This window comes from Gymnodraco acuticeps, unplaced genomic scaffold (assembly GCF_902827175.1).
Source record: "Gymnodraco acuticeps unplaced genomic scaffold, fGymAcu1.1, whole genome shotgun sequence".
NCBI classification, from domain to species: domain Eukaryota; kingdom Metazoa; phylum Chordata; class Actinopteri; order Perciformes; family Bathydraconidae; genus Gymnodraco; species Gymnodraco acuticeps.
The window spans coordinates 42,501-56,073 of NW_022990472.1; the positions used below are offsets into that span (position 1 = coordinate 42,501).

The 13,573-nt window shown below is 41.6% G+C and overlaps 1 protein-coding gene across 1 annotated transcript in view; it reads left to right on the forward strand.

The window, feature by feature from the left end:
- LOC117552612 (inositol 1,4,5-trisphosphate receptor type 3-like) overlaps positions 1-12,919 on the forward strand; it is a gene marked incomplete at its 5' end in the record, with an annotated part of 47,809 nt that extends 34,890 nt beyond the window's left edge. Inside the window, 9 exon segments of the mRNA XM_034226203.1 lie at positions 275-439; positions 918-1,104; positions 1,814-1,912; positions 1,995-2,113; positions 2,561-2,726; positions 3,190-3,317; positions 3,319-3,351; positions 10,287-10,448; positions 12,684-12,919. Coding sequence (XP_034082094.1) covers positions 275-439; positions 918-1,104; positions 1,814-1,912; positions 1,995-2,113; positions 2,561-2,726; positions 3,190-3,317; positions 3,319-3,351; positions 10,287-10,448; positions 12,684-12,800 — 1,176 coding nt within the window.
- Positions 12,920-13,573: the final 654 nt, after the last annotated feature.

Below are 13,573 nucleotides of genomic sequence, written 5' to 3' on the forward strand. Positions count from 1 at the left end.
AATATGAATGTATTTATTTAAAGGTCAATTATTTCTCCCCCTCTCCCATCACATTTCCTGTTTTTTTTATAATTATTTACAATCTGTATTTAATGAAAAAAGGCTTTCAATTATATTAAAATGTCCAAGATTCATATTTTTAAACTCTTAAAAATGCCAAAACATGGACCGTAGGATTATAAGGAATTTTCTTTTTTTAATTAGCTTTTTTTAAATAACTAATTATCTTCTTTATTGTGTTGTTAAACTGCCCTGTGTGTCTGTTCCCCTCCAGCTGATCAATAAGGTGGTGTTTGTGGTGAGTTTTGTGGGAAACAACGGGACGTTTATTATGGGATACAAAGCCATGGTGATGGACGTGGAGTTCATTTACCACCTGGCCTACGTCCTCACCTCCACCCTGGGGCTGTTCGTCCACGAGCTCTTCTACAGCATCCTGGTAAACAAAACATTTAATAACTTATACCCCCAAAGAAATCTGAATGTATTGATTAATTGTTTATGATTTACTTTATATAAAAGTGAAGTCCTACATTTTTGTTTGTAGAGAGTAAAATATTTGTACTTTACCTGTGTGCAGAAGTTTGTACATCTTCTATAATATGGAGTGCTTACATGGTAATAACAAATAGTTTTCAAACAATGCATTGAGTCATAAAATATATAATATTATCTCATCAAATATGTATTTTAGAATTGACCACAGTATATAAGTAGTCAAAACAATGGATTCGAGGTATTCTATTGATCCAGAATGGGCTAATTGTTTCGTTACAGCAGCATGTAAAAAAATAATGATATTAAATATAGAAAACAATTCTAAAAGTATATTTAGAGAACACTAATCGAAGTTAGAATACACTATAATAAAGCACTACTAAATAAACAGACTCTCTGAATGATTTTCTTGTGTGCAGCTGTTTGACCTGATCTACCGGGAGGAGACTCTGTTCAACGTGATAAAGAGCGTGACTCGTAACGGGCGCTCCATCCTGCTGACGGCGCTGCTCGCCCTCATCCTCGTCTACCTCTTCTCCATCGTGGGCTTCCTCTGCCTGAAGGACGACTTCATCATGGAGGTCGACCCGCTGCTGCACCTCGCAGGTAACTTCTAATATACATCATTATTAGACGCAGATTCAATATCTTCACAGATTCAGTGTCTCTTTGAACAACCACAGACTATAGCTAAATCTAATCTCAAAGCGGTCATGTTAGTTTTACCTTCCATTAGATTAGTATTCAAAACATTGTTTTACATTTAATACCTGCTAATTGATGGACTAAAATATAAATATTTCATATACATTTAGATAAGGGACCTTTAAATATTACATTTCTAGTTTTATTATAAGAAATGTAGGGATTTAAAACTGAAATACAGATTATTAAACACTAAGAAACTCTCAATGAACAATATTAATGTTATCTGTTAATCAGAACTCTGAAACTTTACTCACTGAAGACTGGTTTTAAAGTCCTATATCATTAACTGTGTGTGTGTGTGTGTGTGTGTGTATGTGTGTGTGTGTGTGTGTCACCTGTCATGGCGAGGGTCTTGATGTGGAGTTGAACTAGTATATAGTAACATAAAATGTAATGTCTGTGTGCGTGTGTGTGTGTGTGTGTGTGTGTGTGTGTGTGTGTGTGTGTGTGTGTGTGTGTGTGTGCGTGTGTGTGTGTGTGTATGTGTATGTGTGTGTGTGTGTGTGTGTGTGTGTGTGTATGTGTATGTGTGTGTGTGTGTGTGTGTGTGTGTGTGTGTGTGTGTGTGTGTGTGTGTGTGTGTGTGTGTGTGTGTGTGTGTGTGTAGCTCCTCAGCAGAACGAAGCCTCTCAGGACTTCATCAAGTCGTGCTCTGCAGACGGAGTCAGCTGCACCACGGAGACCGAAGCTCTCACCGTCACAGAAGGTGAGAGTCAGTCATATCACAGAGTTAATGTACGTTACTGATATAAACTCTGATCTAATATCCCGTGACTGTGTGTGTTCAGAGGCGCCGACCTCAGAGCGGGCGTGCGACACTCTGCTGATGTGCATCGTCACCGTGTTGAACCACGGCCTGAGGAACGGAGGAGGAGTCGGAGACGTTCTCAGGAAACCATCCAAGAACGTAAAGAAAACATTTTTACTTTATTCATCCCATCATATTATATTAAGAGTATAAAACAGAATGATCTACTTTGAGTACTTCTAATGTATGCTTCTACAGTACTTCACTTTATTAACTTTACAAAACCACTTAAGGCGCACTTAATTTTGTAGCTCAAGTTTTGTCATTCATCTTTTTGAAGTGTTTACAGGGAATAATAAAGCATGTTTAAAACATGTTGTGTTCTGAAGCAGCAGCATGTAGTGCGAATAATCGGAAAATAACTGATCTTTAACATATTTATAAAGATAATTGCCTTTTATGATGAGCTCATAACATTTTGTTTTCAATCCAAGGTATATTTAACTCAAGACACAATTCTTGATCAGAAATATTTGAGACGTAAATTGAACTGATAATGTTTGAAATAGAGTTGTTTTAATCTTTAATAAACGTGTGTGTGTGTAGGAGCCGTTGTTTCCGGCCCGGGTGGTGTTCGACCTGCTCTTCTACTTCATCGTCATCATCATCGTCCTCAACTTGATCTTCGGAGTGATCATCGACACGTTCGCCGACCTGAGGAGTGAGAAGCAGAAGAAAGAGGAGATCCTGAAGACCACCTGCTTCATCTGCGGTGGGTACCATTAAACTCACAGTGACACGTTCTTATTAGGGTCTGAGACCAAGCGAGCGATGACCGAGCGATGACCGAGCGATGACCGAGCGATGACCGAGCGATGACCGAGCGATGACCGAGCGATGACCGAGCTATGACCGAGCGATGACCGAGCGATGACCGAGCGAAACCCACACGAAACAGGGAAAACGAGGGGCAAAAGCACAGAAAAAGGAGCCTACATCGTGACAGAAGGTATCCCGCGCGACTTCACCCACGTCACTGTAGCCCAGTGTTTCTCAAAGTGGGGGGGGGCGCAGAGGCATGACAGTGGGGGCGCGAGAGACCAGGAGGAAAAATGCTTTTGGACAACAGCCTGTGGAGCGTCGAAGACCCGCTCAACGCTGCTTACAGCTTTAATTCAAGTTGTTCTTATCAAGAAGATGCAAGAGATTTGACCATCACTTTGTGTGTGTTGCAGGTTTGGAGAGAGACAAGTTTGACAATAAGACGGTGTCGTTTGAAGAGCACATCAAACTGGAGCACAACATCTGGAACTACCTGTACTTCATCGTGCTGGTGCGCGAGAAGAACAAGACGGACTACACCCGGGCCGGAGAGCTACGTGGCTCACATGATCAACGTAAAACATCTCAGCACAATCTCAAACACCGGAGATACACATACACACTGACATCATCTGAACCCACATCTTCCTCTGTGTGGAGGACATTCTTAAGAGAAACTGATACATGGTTCATGAACAAAGTTTGTCTTTTGTTATATTTAATAAAGTCATGAAGAAAGTCAACATACAAGTGAAATTGATCTCAAATGCAGGAACAGAGGATAGAGAAGTTCTGCGTACAGTCCCCCTCTATGAAAGGAAACTGGTCCAACATCCTATCATTAGACCATAAAACCCCCTTGACCTTAACATTTGCATATCCCCCTTTACACTTCCTCCTGAAATGTAAAACCTTAAAGGTCACCTATTATGCAAAATCCTCTTCTTCATGTCTCTTCTACATCAACATGTGTCCCCTCTTCTTCATGTCTCTTCTACATCAACATGTGTCCCCTCTTCTTCATGTCTCTTCTACATCAACATGTGTCCCCTCTTCTTCATGTCTCTTCTACATCAACATGTGTCCCCTCTTCTTCATGTCTCTTCTACCCCCTCTTCTTCATGTCTCTTCTACATCAACATGTGTCCCCTCTTCTTCATGTCTCTTCTACATCAACATGTGTCCCCTCTTCTTCATGTCTCTTCTACATCAACATGTGTCCCTCCTCTTCTTCATGTCTCTTCTACATCAACATGTGTCCCCTCTTCTTCATGTCTCTTCTACATCAACATGTGTCCCTTCTTCTTCATGTCTCTTCTACATCAACATGTGTCCCCTATCTTCTTATGTCTCTTCTACATCAACATGTGTCCCCTCTTCTTCATGTCTCTTCTACATCAACTTGTGTCCCTTCTTCTTCATGTCTCTTCTTACATCAACATGTGTCCCCTCTTCTTCATGTCTCTTCTACATCAACATGTGTCCCCTCTTCTTAATGTCTCTTCTACATCAACATGTGTCCCCTCTTCTTCAATGTCTCTTCTACATCAACATGTTCCCTTCTCTTCTTCATGTCTCTTCTACTCAACATGTGTCCCCTCTTCTTCATGTCTCTCTACTCAACATGTGTCCCCTTCTTCTTCATGTCTCTTCTACATCAACATGTGTCCCCTCTTCTTCATGTCTCTTCTACATCAACATGTGTCCCCTCTTCTCATGTCTCTTCTACATCAACTGTGTCCCCTCTTCTTCATGTCTCTTCTACATCAACATGTGTCCCCTCTTCTTTCATGTCTCTTCTACATCAACATGTGTCCCCTCTTCTTCATGTCTCTTCTACATCAACATGTGTCCCTTCTTCTTCATGTCTCTTCTAGTAACATCAACATGTTGTCCCCCTCTTCTTAAATGTCCTCTTCTACATCAACTGTGGTCCCCTCTTCTTCATGTCTCTTCTACATCAACATGTGTCCCCTTCTTCTTCATGTCTCTTCTTACATCAACATGTGTCCCCTCTCTCTTCATGCTTCTGTCTCTTCTAGATGTCTCTTCTACATCAACATGGTGTCCCCTCTTCTCTAATGTCTCTTCTACATCAACATGTGTCCCTCTTCTTCATGTCTCTTCTACATCAACATGTGTCCCTTCTTCTTCAGGTCTCTTCTATTCACATCAACATGTGTCCCCTCTTCTTCATGTCTTCTTCTACATCAACTTGTCCCTCTTCTTCATGTCTCTTCTACATCAACATGTGGTCCCCTCTTCTTCATGTCTCTTCTACATCAACATGTGTCCCCTCTTCTTCCATGTCTCTTCTACATCAACATGTGTCCCCTCTTCTCCATGTCTCTTCTACAGTCAACACTGGGTCCCCTCTTCTTCATGTCTCTTCTACGTCAACATGTGTCCCCTCTCTCTTCATGTCTCTTCTACATCAACATGTGTCCCCTCTTCTTCATGTCTCTTCTACATCAACAGTGTCCCCTCTTCTTCATGTCTCTTCACATCAACATGTTCCCCGCTTCTTCATGTCTCTCTTCTACATCAAACATGTGTCCCCCTCTTCTTCATGTCTCTTCTACATCAACATGTGTCCCCTCTTCTTCATGTCTCTTCTACATCAACATGTGTCCCCTCTTCTTCATGTCTCTTCTACATCAACATGTGTCCCCTCTTCTTCATGTCTCTTCTACATCAACATGTGTCCCCTCTTCTTCATGTCTCTTCTACATCAACATTAGTCCCCTCTCTTCATGGTCTTCTTCTACATCAACATGTGGGTCCCCCTCTTCTTCATGTCTCTTCTACATCAACATGTGTCCCCCTCTTCTTCATGTCTCTTCTACATCAACATGTGTCACCTTCTTCTTCATGTCTCTTCTACATCAACATGTGTCCCCTCTTCCTTAATGTCTCTCTACATCAACAGTGTCCCCTCTTCTTCATGTCTCTTCTACATCAACATGTGTCCCTTCTTCTTCATGTCTCTTCTACATCAACATGTGTCCCCTCTTCTTCATGTCTCTTCTACATCAACATGTGTCCCCTCTTCTTCATGTCTCTTCTACCTCAAACATGTGTCCCCTCTTCTTCATGTCTCTTCTACATCAACATGTGTCCCCTCTTCTTCATGTCTCTTCTACATCAACATGTGTCCCCTCTTCTCCATGTCTCTTCTACATCAACATGTGTCCCCTTTCTTCTTCATGTCTCTTTCTACATCAACATGTGTCCCCTTCTTCTATGTCTCTTCTACATCAACAGGTGTCCCCCTCTTCTTCATGTCTCTTCTACATCAACATGTGTCCCCCTCTTCTTCATGTCTCTTCTACATCAACATGTGTCCCCTCTTCTTCATGTCTCTTCTACAATCAACATGTGTCCCCTCTTCTTCTTCATGTCTCTTCTACATCAACATGTGTCCCTCTCTTCTTCATGTCTCTTCTACATCAACATGTGTCCCCTCTTCTTCATGTCTCTTCTACATCAACATGTGTCCCCTCTTCTTCATGTCTCTTCTACATCAACATGTGGTCCCCCTCTTCTTCATGTCTCTTCTTACATCAACATGTGTCCCCTCTTCTTCATGTCCTCTTCTACATCAACATGTGTCCCTCTTCTTCATGTCTCTTCTACATCAACATGTGGTCCCCTCTTCTTCATGTCTCTTCTACATCACCATGTGTCCCCTCTTCTTATGTCTCTTCTACATCAACATGTGTCCCCTCTCTTCATGTCTCTTCTACATCAACATGTGTCCCTCTTCTTCATGTCTCTTCTACATCAAACATGTGTCCCCTCTTCTTCATGTCTCTTCTACATCAACATGTGTCCCCTCTTCTTCATGTCTCTTCTACATCAACATGTGTCCCCTCTTCTTCATGTCCTCTTCTACATCAACATGTGTCCCCTCTCTTCATGTCTCTTCTTACATCAACATGTGTCCCCTCTTCTTCATGTCTCTTCTACATCAACATGTGTCCCCTCTTCTTCATGTCTCTTCTACATCAACATGTGTCCCACTTCTTCTTCATGTCTCTCCTACATCAACATGTGTCCCCTCTTCTCCATGTCTCTTCTACATCAACATGTGTCCCCTCTTCTTCATGTCTCTTCTACAATCAACATGTGTCCCCTCTTCTTCATGTCTCTTCTACATCAACATGTGTCCCCTCTTCTCCATGTCTCTTCTACATCAACATGTGTCCCCCTCTTCTTCATGTCTCTTCTACATCAACATGTGTCCCCTCTTCTCCATGTCTCTTCTTCTACATCACATGTGTTCCCTCTTCTCCATGTCTCTTCTACATCAACATGTGTCCCCTCTTCTCCATGTCTCTTCTACATCAACATGTGTCCTCTCTTCTTCATGTCTCTTCTTCATCAACACGTGTCCCCTCTTCTCCATGTCTCTTCTACATCAACATGTGTCCCCTCTTCTTCATGTCTCTTCTACATCACATGTGTCCCCTCTTCTTAATGTCTCTTCTACATCAACATGTGTCCTCTCTTCTTCATGTCTCTTCTTCATCAACATGTGTCCCCCTCTTCTCCATGTCTCTTCTACATCAACAGTGTCCTCTCTTCTTCATGTCTCTTCTCTCATCAACACGTGTCCCCTCTTCTCCATGTCTCTTCTACATCAACATGTGTCCCCTCTTCTTCATGTCTCTTCTACATCAACATGTGTCCCCTCTTCTTCATCTCTTCTACATCAACATGTGTCCCCTCTTCTTCATGTCTCTTCTACATCAACTGTGTCCCCTCTTCTTCATGTCTCTTCTACATCAACATGTGTCCCCTCTTCTTCTCCATGTCTCTTCTACATCAACATGTGTCCCCTCTTCTTCATGTCTCTTCTACATCAACATGTGTCCCCTCTTCTTCATGTCTCTTCTACATCAACATGTGTCTCCTCTTCTTCATGTCTCTTCTACATCAACATGTGTCCCCTCTTCTTCATGTCTCTTCTACATCAACATGTGTCCCCTCTTCTTCATGTCTCTTCTACATCAACATGTGTCCCCTCTTCTCTCATGTCTCTTCTACATCAACATGTGTCCCTCTTCTTCATGTCTCTTCTACATCAACACGTGTCCCCCTCTTCTCCATGTCTCTTCTACAATCAACATGTGTCCCCTCTTCTTCATGTCTCTTCTACATCAACATGTGTGTCCCCTCTTCTTCATGTCTCTTCTACATCAACATGTGTCCCCTCTTCTTCAATGTCTCTTCTACATCAAACATGTGTCCCCTCTTCTTCATGTCTCTTCTACATCAATATGTGTCCCCCTCTTCTTCATCAACATGTGTCCCCTCTTCTTCATGTCTCTTCTACATCAATATGTGTCCCCTCTCTACATCACCATGTGTCCCCTCTTCTTCATGTCTCTTCTACATCAACATGTGTCCCCTCTTCTTCCATGTTCTCGTTCTACATCAACATGTGTCCCCTCTTCTTCATGTCTCTTCTACATCAACATGTGTCCCCTCTTCTCCATGTCTCTTCTACATATCAACATGTGTCCCCTCTTCTTCATGTCTCTTCTACATCAACATGTGTCCCCTCCTCTCATGTCTCTTCTACATCAACATGTGTCCCCTCTTCTTCATGTCCTCTTCTACATCAACATGTGTCCCCTCTTCTTCATGTCTCTTCTAATCAACATGTGTCCCCCCTCTTCCTCCATGCTCTTCTACATCAACATGTGTCCCCTCTTCTTCATGTCTTTCTACATCAACCTGTGGCCCCTCGTCTTTCATGTCTCTTCTACATTCAACATGTGTCTCCTCTCTTCATGTCTCTTCTCCATCAACAATGTGTCCCCCTTTCTTCATGTCTCTTCTACATCAACATGGTGTCCCCTCTTCTTCATGTTCTTCTTCTACATCAACATGTGTCCCTCTTCTCCATGTCCTCTCGACATCACATGTGGTCCCCTCTTCTTCATGTCTCTTCTACATCAACACAGTTGTCCCCTCTCTCCATGTTCTCTTCTACATCAACATGTGTCCCCATCTTCTTCATGTCCTCTTCTTCTACATCAAAACATGTGTCCCCTCTTCTTCATGTCTCTTCTACATCAACATGTGTCCCCTCTTCTTCATGTCTCTCTACATCAACATGTGTCCCCTCTTCTTCATGTCTCTTCTACATCAACATGTGTCCCCTCTTCTCTCTGTCTCTTCTACATCACCATGTGTCCCCTCTTCTTCATGTCTCTTCTACATCAACATGTGTCCCTCCTCTTCATGTCTCTTCTACATCAACATGTGTCCCCTCTCTTATGTCTCTTCTACATCAACATGTGTCCCCTCTTCTTCATGTCTCTTCTACATCAACATGTGTCCCCTCTTCTTCATGTCTCTTCTACATCAACATGTGTCCCCTCTTCTCCATGTCTCTTCTACATCAACATGTGTCCCCTCTTCTTCATGTCTCTTCACATCAACATGTGTCCCCTCCTCTTCATGTCTCTTCTACATCAACATGTGTCCCCTCTTCTTCATGTCTCTTCTACATCAACATGTGTCCCCTCTTCTTCATGTCTCTTCTACATCAACATGTGTCCCCCTCTCTTCATGTCTCTTCTACTCAACAAATTGGTTCCCCTCTGTGGAAAGAGACTCTGAAAGTTTCAGGAACAAAGATTCTCTCTCTTTTTGATCATTTCTATAAAAACCCGTCTGAAAATGAGCTGATCAGATTTTGGCCACTTTTGTTTGTTTGTTTGTTTGTAGCCTTTATTTAACCAGGTGAAAATCCATTGAGATCAACAATCTCTTTTTCAAGGGAGACCTGCAGCACATTGGTTACACATAAAAACAACAGAAAACAAACATAATTACAGGGGTATACGTTAGCAACCTATTCACAAAGACAGATATCTAATAACATGTCATCTATCCGAGCTTTAAAATGATGCAAGGGAACCAAAATGCTCAGTTTAAAAAAAAAATGGCATAGTGTTCCTGCTAGAGGAGGCAGCACACATAAAAGCTTCCTAGCACTTGGCACATGTAATAAAAACACATCCTGGATCTCAGGCATTAGCTACTTGCCACTCTCTGTGAGATCAAAGAGCAAGTTGGTGTTTACCCAACATGGCTTTATAGATAAGGGGTACAGTGATGAGTGCTTTACGATCGTTTATGATGTCATAACGATGTTTTGTCTTGTGTAACCATTAGCCAATCAGCAACCAAGGTAACCCCCCCCCCCTTATCACCTGAATCTCCTCTAGAGCCCATTGAGTTCTTTGTAACCAAATCTCTCTCAGAGGGGCGTGGGGAGGGGCTCCTTATTTTCATCTAAAGTAACAGACAGAGAATCAGCACTTTGGAAACAGGGCTGAAACAGAGGGGATTATGGGTAATGCTGCAATGATCTGTTTTGTGTTTGGAGCCAAACAGTTCAGAGACAGGTTCTGTATCTGAGAGCTATAATATATTGATGACAAACAGTATATAGGGGACCTTTAAATGATGATATGATAATGTGCCCCTCCAGAACAACAACCTGGACTGGTTCCCCCGGATGCAGGCCATGTCTCTGGTGGTGACGGATGGGGACGGGGAGCAGAACGAGATGAGGATGCTGCAGGACAAACTGGTCTCCACCATGAAGGTGGTGCTGACCCTCACCCAGCAGCTGATGGAGCTCAAAGAGCAGGTATACACACACACACACACACAGTAATGCTTCACCTAGAAATACGGCTTGGACGAGCCTGAGATTTAAGTGCCAACTATAGGCTACTAGGACTTCATATGTTTTGACCTCCTACTTTTAATGATGAAATATATAATGACTGTTTTCCACATTTTTCAAAATACTTTATTATGTTTTTTACATGACATTTGACTTTTTTGATTATACGAGGAATGATTTAATTATATCTTGGACATTCTGTACTTTGACTTTTTAAAAATGCATTCTACATAGGCTACTATAGTTTAGCTATTTTGTATGGGCTCAGAACAGTCTCATAATACACACATGCACACAGAAGGATTCAAACTTGTATTTCCGGATCCATACTTGTGTTTTTCAATGCACACACAAATGTGTTCCGTTTCATATACATGTAAATAAAATCCAAATACAGAAAAAAGTTTTACATATGTATTTTTGATTCTCACTTATTAGTTTCCTGTTTAAATCCTCTGAACCTGCAAACACAAACCGCTTTCTGTGCACGGATCGCTTTGCATTCGTATGTGGGTTTTTTGAGACTCCCCTGACGGTCAGCCGATTCGTACTTGTAATTTTTTCTATCTATAGCCAATCAGATGTCTCCTTCTTCTAAGCCACATCACATGGAGGCGCCCCCACGAGGGTAAGATTACTCTTCATATACGCATTTTGCGCAGTCTGGTCAGCTCGCTAAACAGAGGGCGGAGCATCAGTGATCATGCAGAGCAGCGTGTCTCCATCAGACTCAGCTGCTGATCTGATCTCTCTCTCGCGTCCGGTTATACTTCACTCGCGTTTATGTCCATATCGATCAGATCCAGCTCTCCTGATCGGCCTTTATAGAGAGCACCGATCAAACTATTAAGAGTGAATATCGGCCGATAATGACCGGCGGGGCTCCCCCCGAGGTCACTGTCTAGCACTGGCTTCGTAGTGCACTGATCGATCAGGCTAAGCTAACCTGTAGCTGCTCCCTCCACACTCACAACAACTTCATACAGACATAAATAAAGCAGCTGTATTCGCCATACATACATACATTTAAAACGGTGTACACAAGCATTCATCAATGGTTCGGAAAGTGGCGCTGTACCTTCCTTAATAATATAAAGGCTTGTATTTGCGTGCATTTCCTGTTCGGAAAGTGGCGCTGTACTGAGAGTGGAGGGTAGCGCCTGCAGGCAAGCTCCATGGAGCTGTCAGCTCCGGACTGCGCAAAATGCGTACATGAAGCGCTACGTCATGAACGCAATAAATCTACACTCGTGGGGGCGCGCTCATGTGATTGGCTTAGAATTGAGGAGACATCTGATTGGCTATAGATAGAAACAATTACAAGTACGAATCGGCTGAGCGTCAGGGGAGTCTCAAAAAACCCACACACGAATGCACAGCGATCCGTGCACAGAAAGCTGTTTGTGTTTGCAGGTTCAGAGGATTTAAACGGAAAACAAATATGTGAGGATCAAAAATACACATGTAAAACTTTTTACTGTATTTGGATTTTATTTACATGTATATGAAACGGAATACATTTGTGTGTGCATTGAAAAACACAAGTGTGAATCCTTTTGCGGATCATGAAATACAAGTGTGAATCCTTCTGTGCGCATGTGTGTATTATGAGACTGTTCTGAGCCCATAATTTTGGACATGTATACTATGAATTTATTCACGCCATTTTTTCGAAATATCGCAATGTAACTTTAATTAAGATTTTTCGACTTGCAATACTATGATGTCTTTCAAGATATTCTTTATTTCATACTGTATCGTTTTTTTAATAGTATCATCAACCTTGACTTTTTTTACCTACTATATCAAGAATGTCTTCACATTTTATATCACGTTTTTTTAATGGAATACTCTACTAAACATTTATTATATTTATATGACAAGCTGTACATAGGAATGTGTATATTGAACATTTGAAGACTAAACCATGCCTTTTTATTTGTAATTATGTTATTAAATATTTAATGACTTACTATTACAATTTTAAGTAAACATCGAAATACTTTTTGATTGCGTCTCACAGTACATACAAACCCGCCACAGACCATGTTATTGTATAATCCTCTGACTGGCTGTTTCATAAAGCTTCGTACGGCAGCTTTAACAGAGTTTTGTTTGCAAACCAAGGACGTTTTTTCACTGTGTTCTCTTACTGATGTTAAAACAAACCCACTCACTTTGTCGCCTGTCCTGCAGATGACGGAGCAGAGGAAGAGAAGGCAGAGGATGGGATTTGTTGACGTTCAGGGAGGAGGGAGCGGGGCGCAGGCTCCCAGCGCCGCGGGGGGCAACCACCAGATCTACAAATCATAAAGAGAGACGATGATCTGAAACACAACATATCTGAGAGCCAAACAGCTGGACTGTCCTGCACATGGTTATCATAAAGAGAACACTAGAGAGTAGCTGTACAACTGATATGTATTTCAGCACATTTTGGTTCGCTTTTATTTTAAGAATCTGCAGTCCCCAAATGGACCGTGAAACGGATAGAAGACCTGCTCTCAGTTGAATGTATCTGTTGGTTCAGTTAGATGTGAAAAGCACAACAGACCTATGCATGTACAATATAGACGTATCTTTTAGACAAAGGACATGAGAATAAGTGACTGTTTTCTGTAGCTCAACCTGGAAGTTTCAGATAATCACAACAACATTTTTTTAATATAATCGCCAAAAATGAGCGCTATTATTGACCCAAATAATCCAACCTACATTTCAAGTATTAACCTAAATGTATGATTTATAAAAATACTAAAGACTATTTAAATAATGTGGGATTGTGGAAAGGGAATCGAAGGATCACAGACTTCCTGGTTGGGAGCAACTAGAAGTTATAAAATATAAAGAAATATGATAATGTATGTGTGTAAATGGTATCAACTCACTAGGGAAATAATCAGAGACCTACCTGCAGCATTTAGTAATATCAGTAATATCTTAGTCTGTGAATGTAAAGTGAGTTAAAGTTAAAGTGAGTTGTGTTTTCTTTATTGTAAATCTGGGGAAATTCTTCTTGTTTTTTTTTAGTAGTATATATTATTAATATTATTATGGTTTCATAGTGTGGTGCAGTGGGTTGTGCG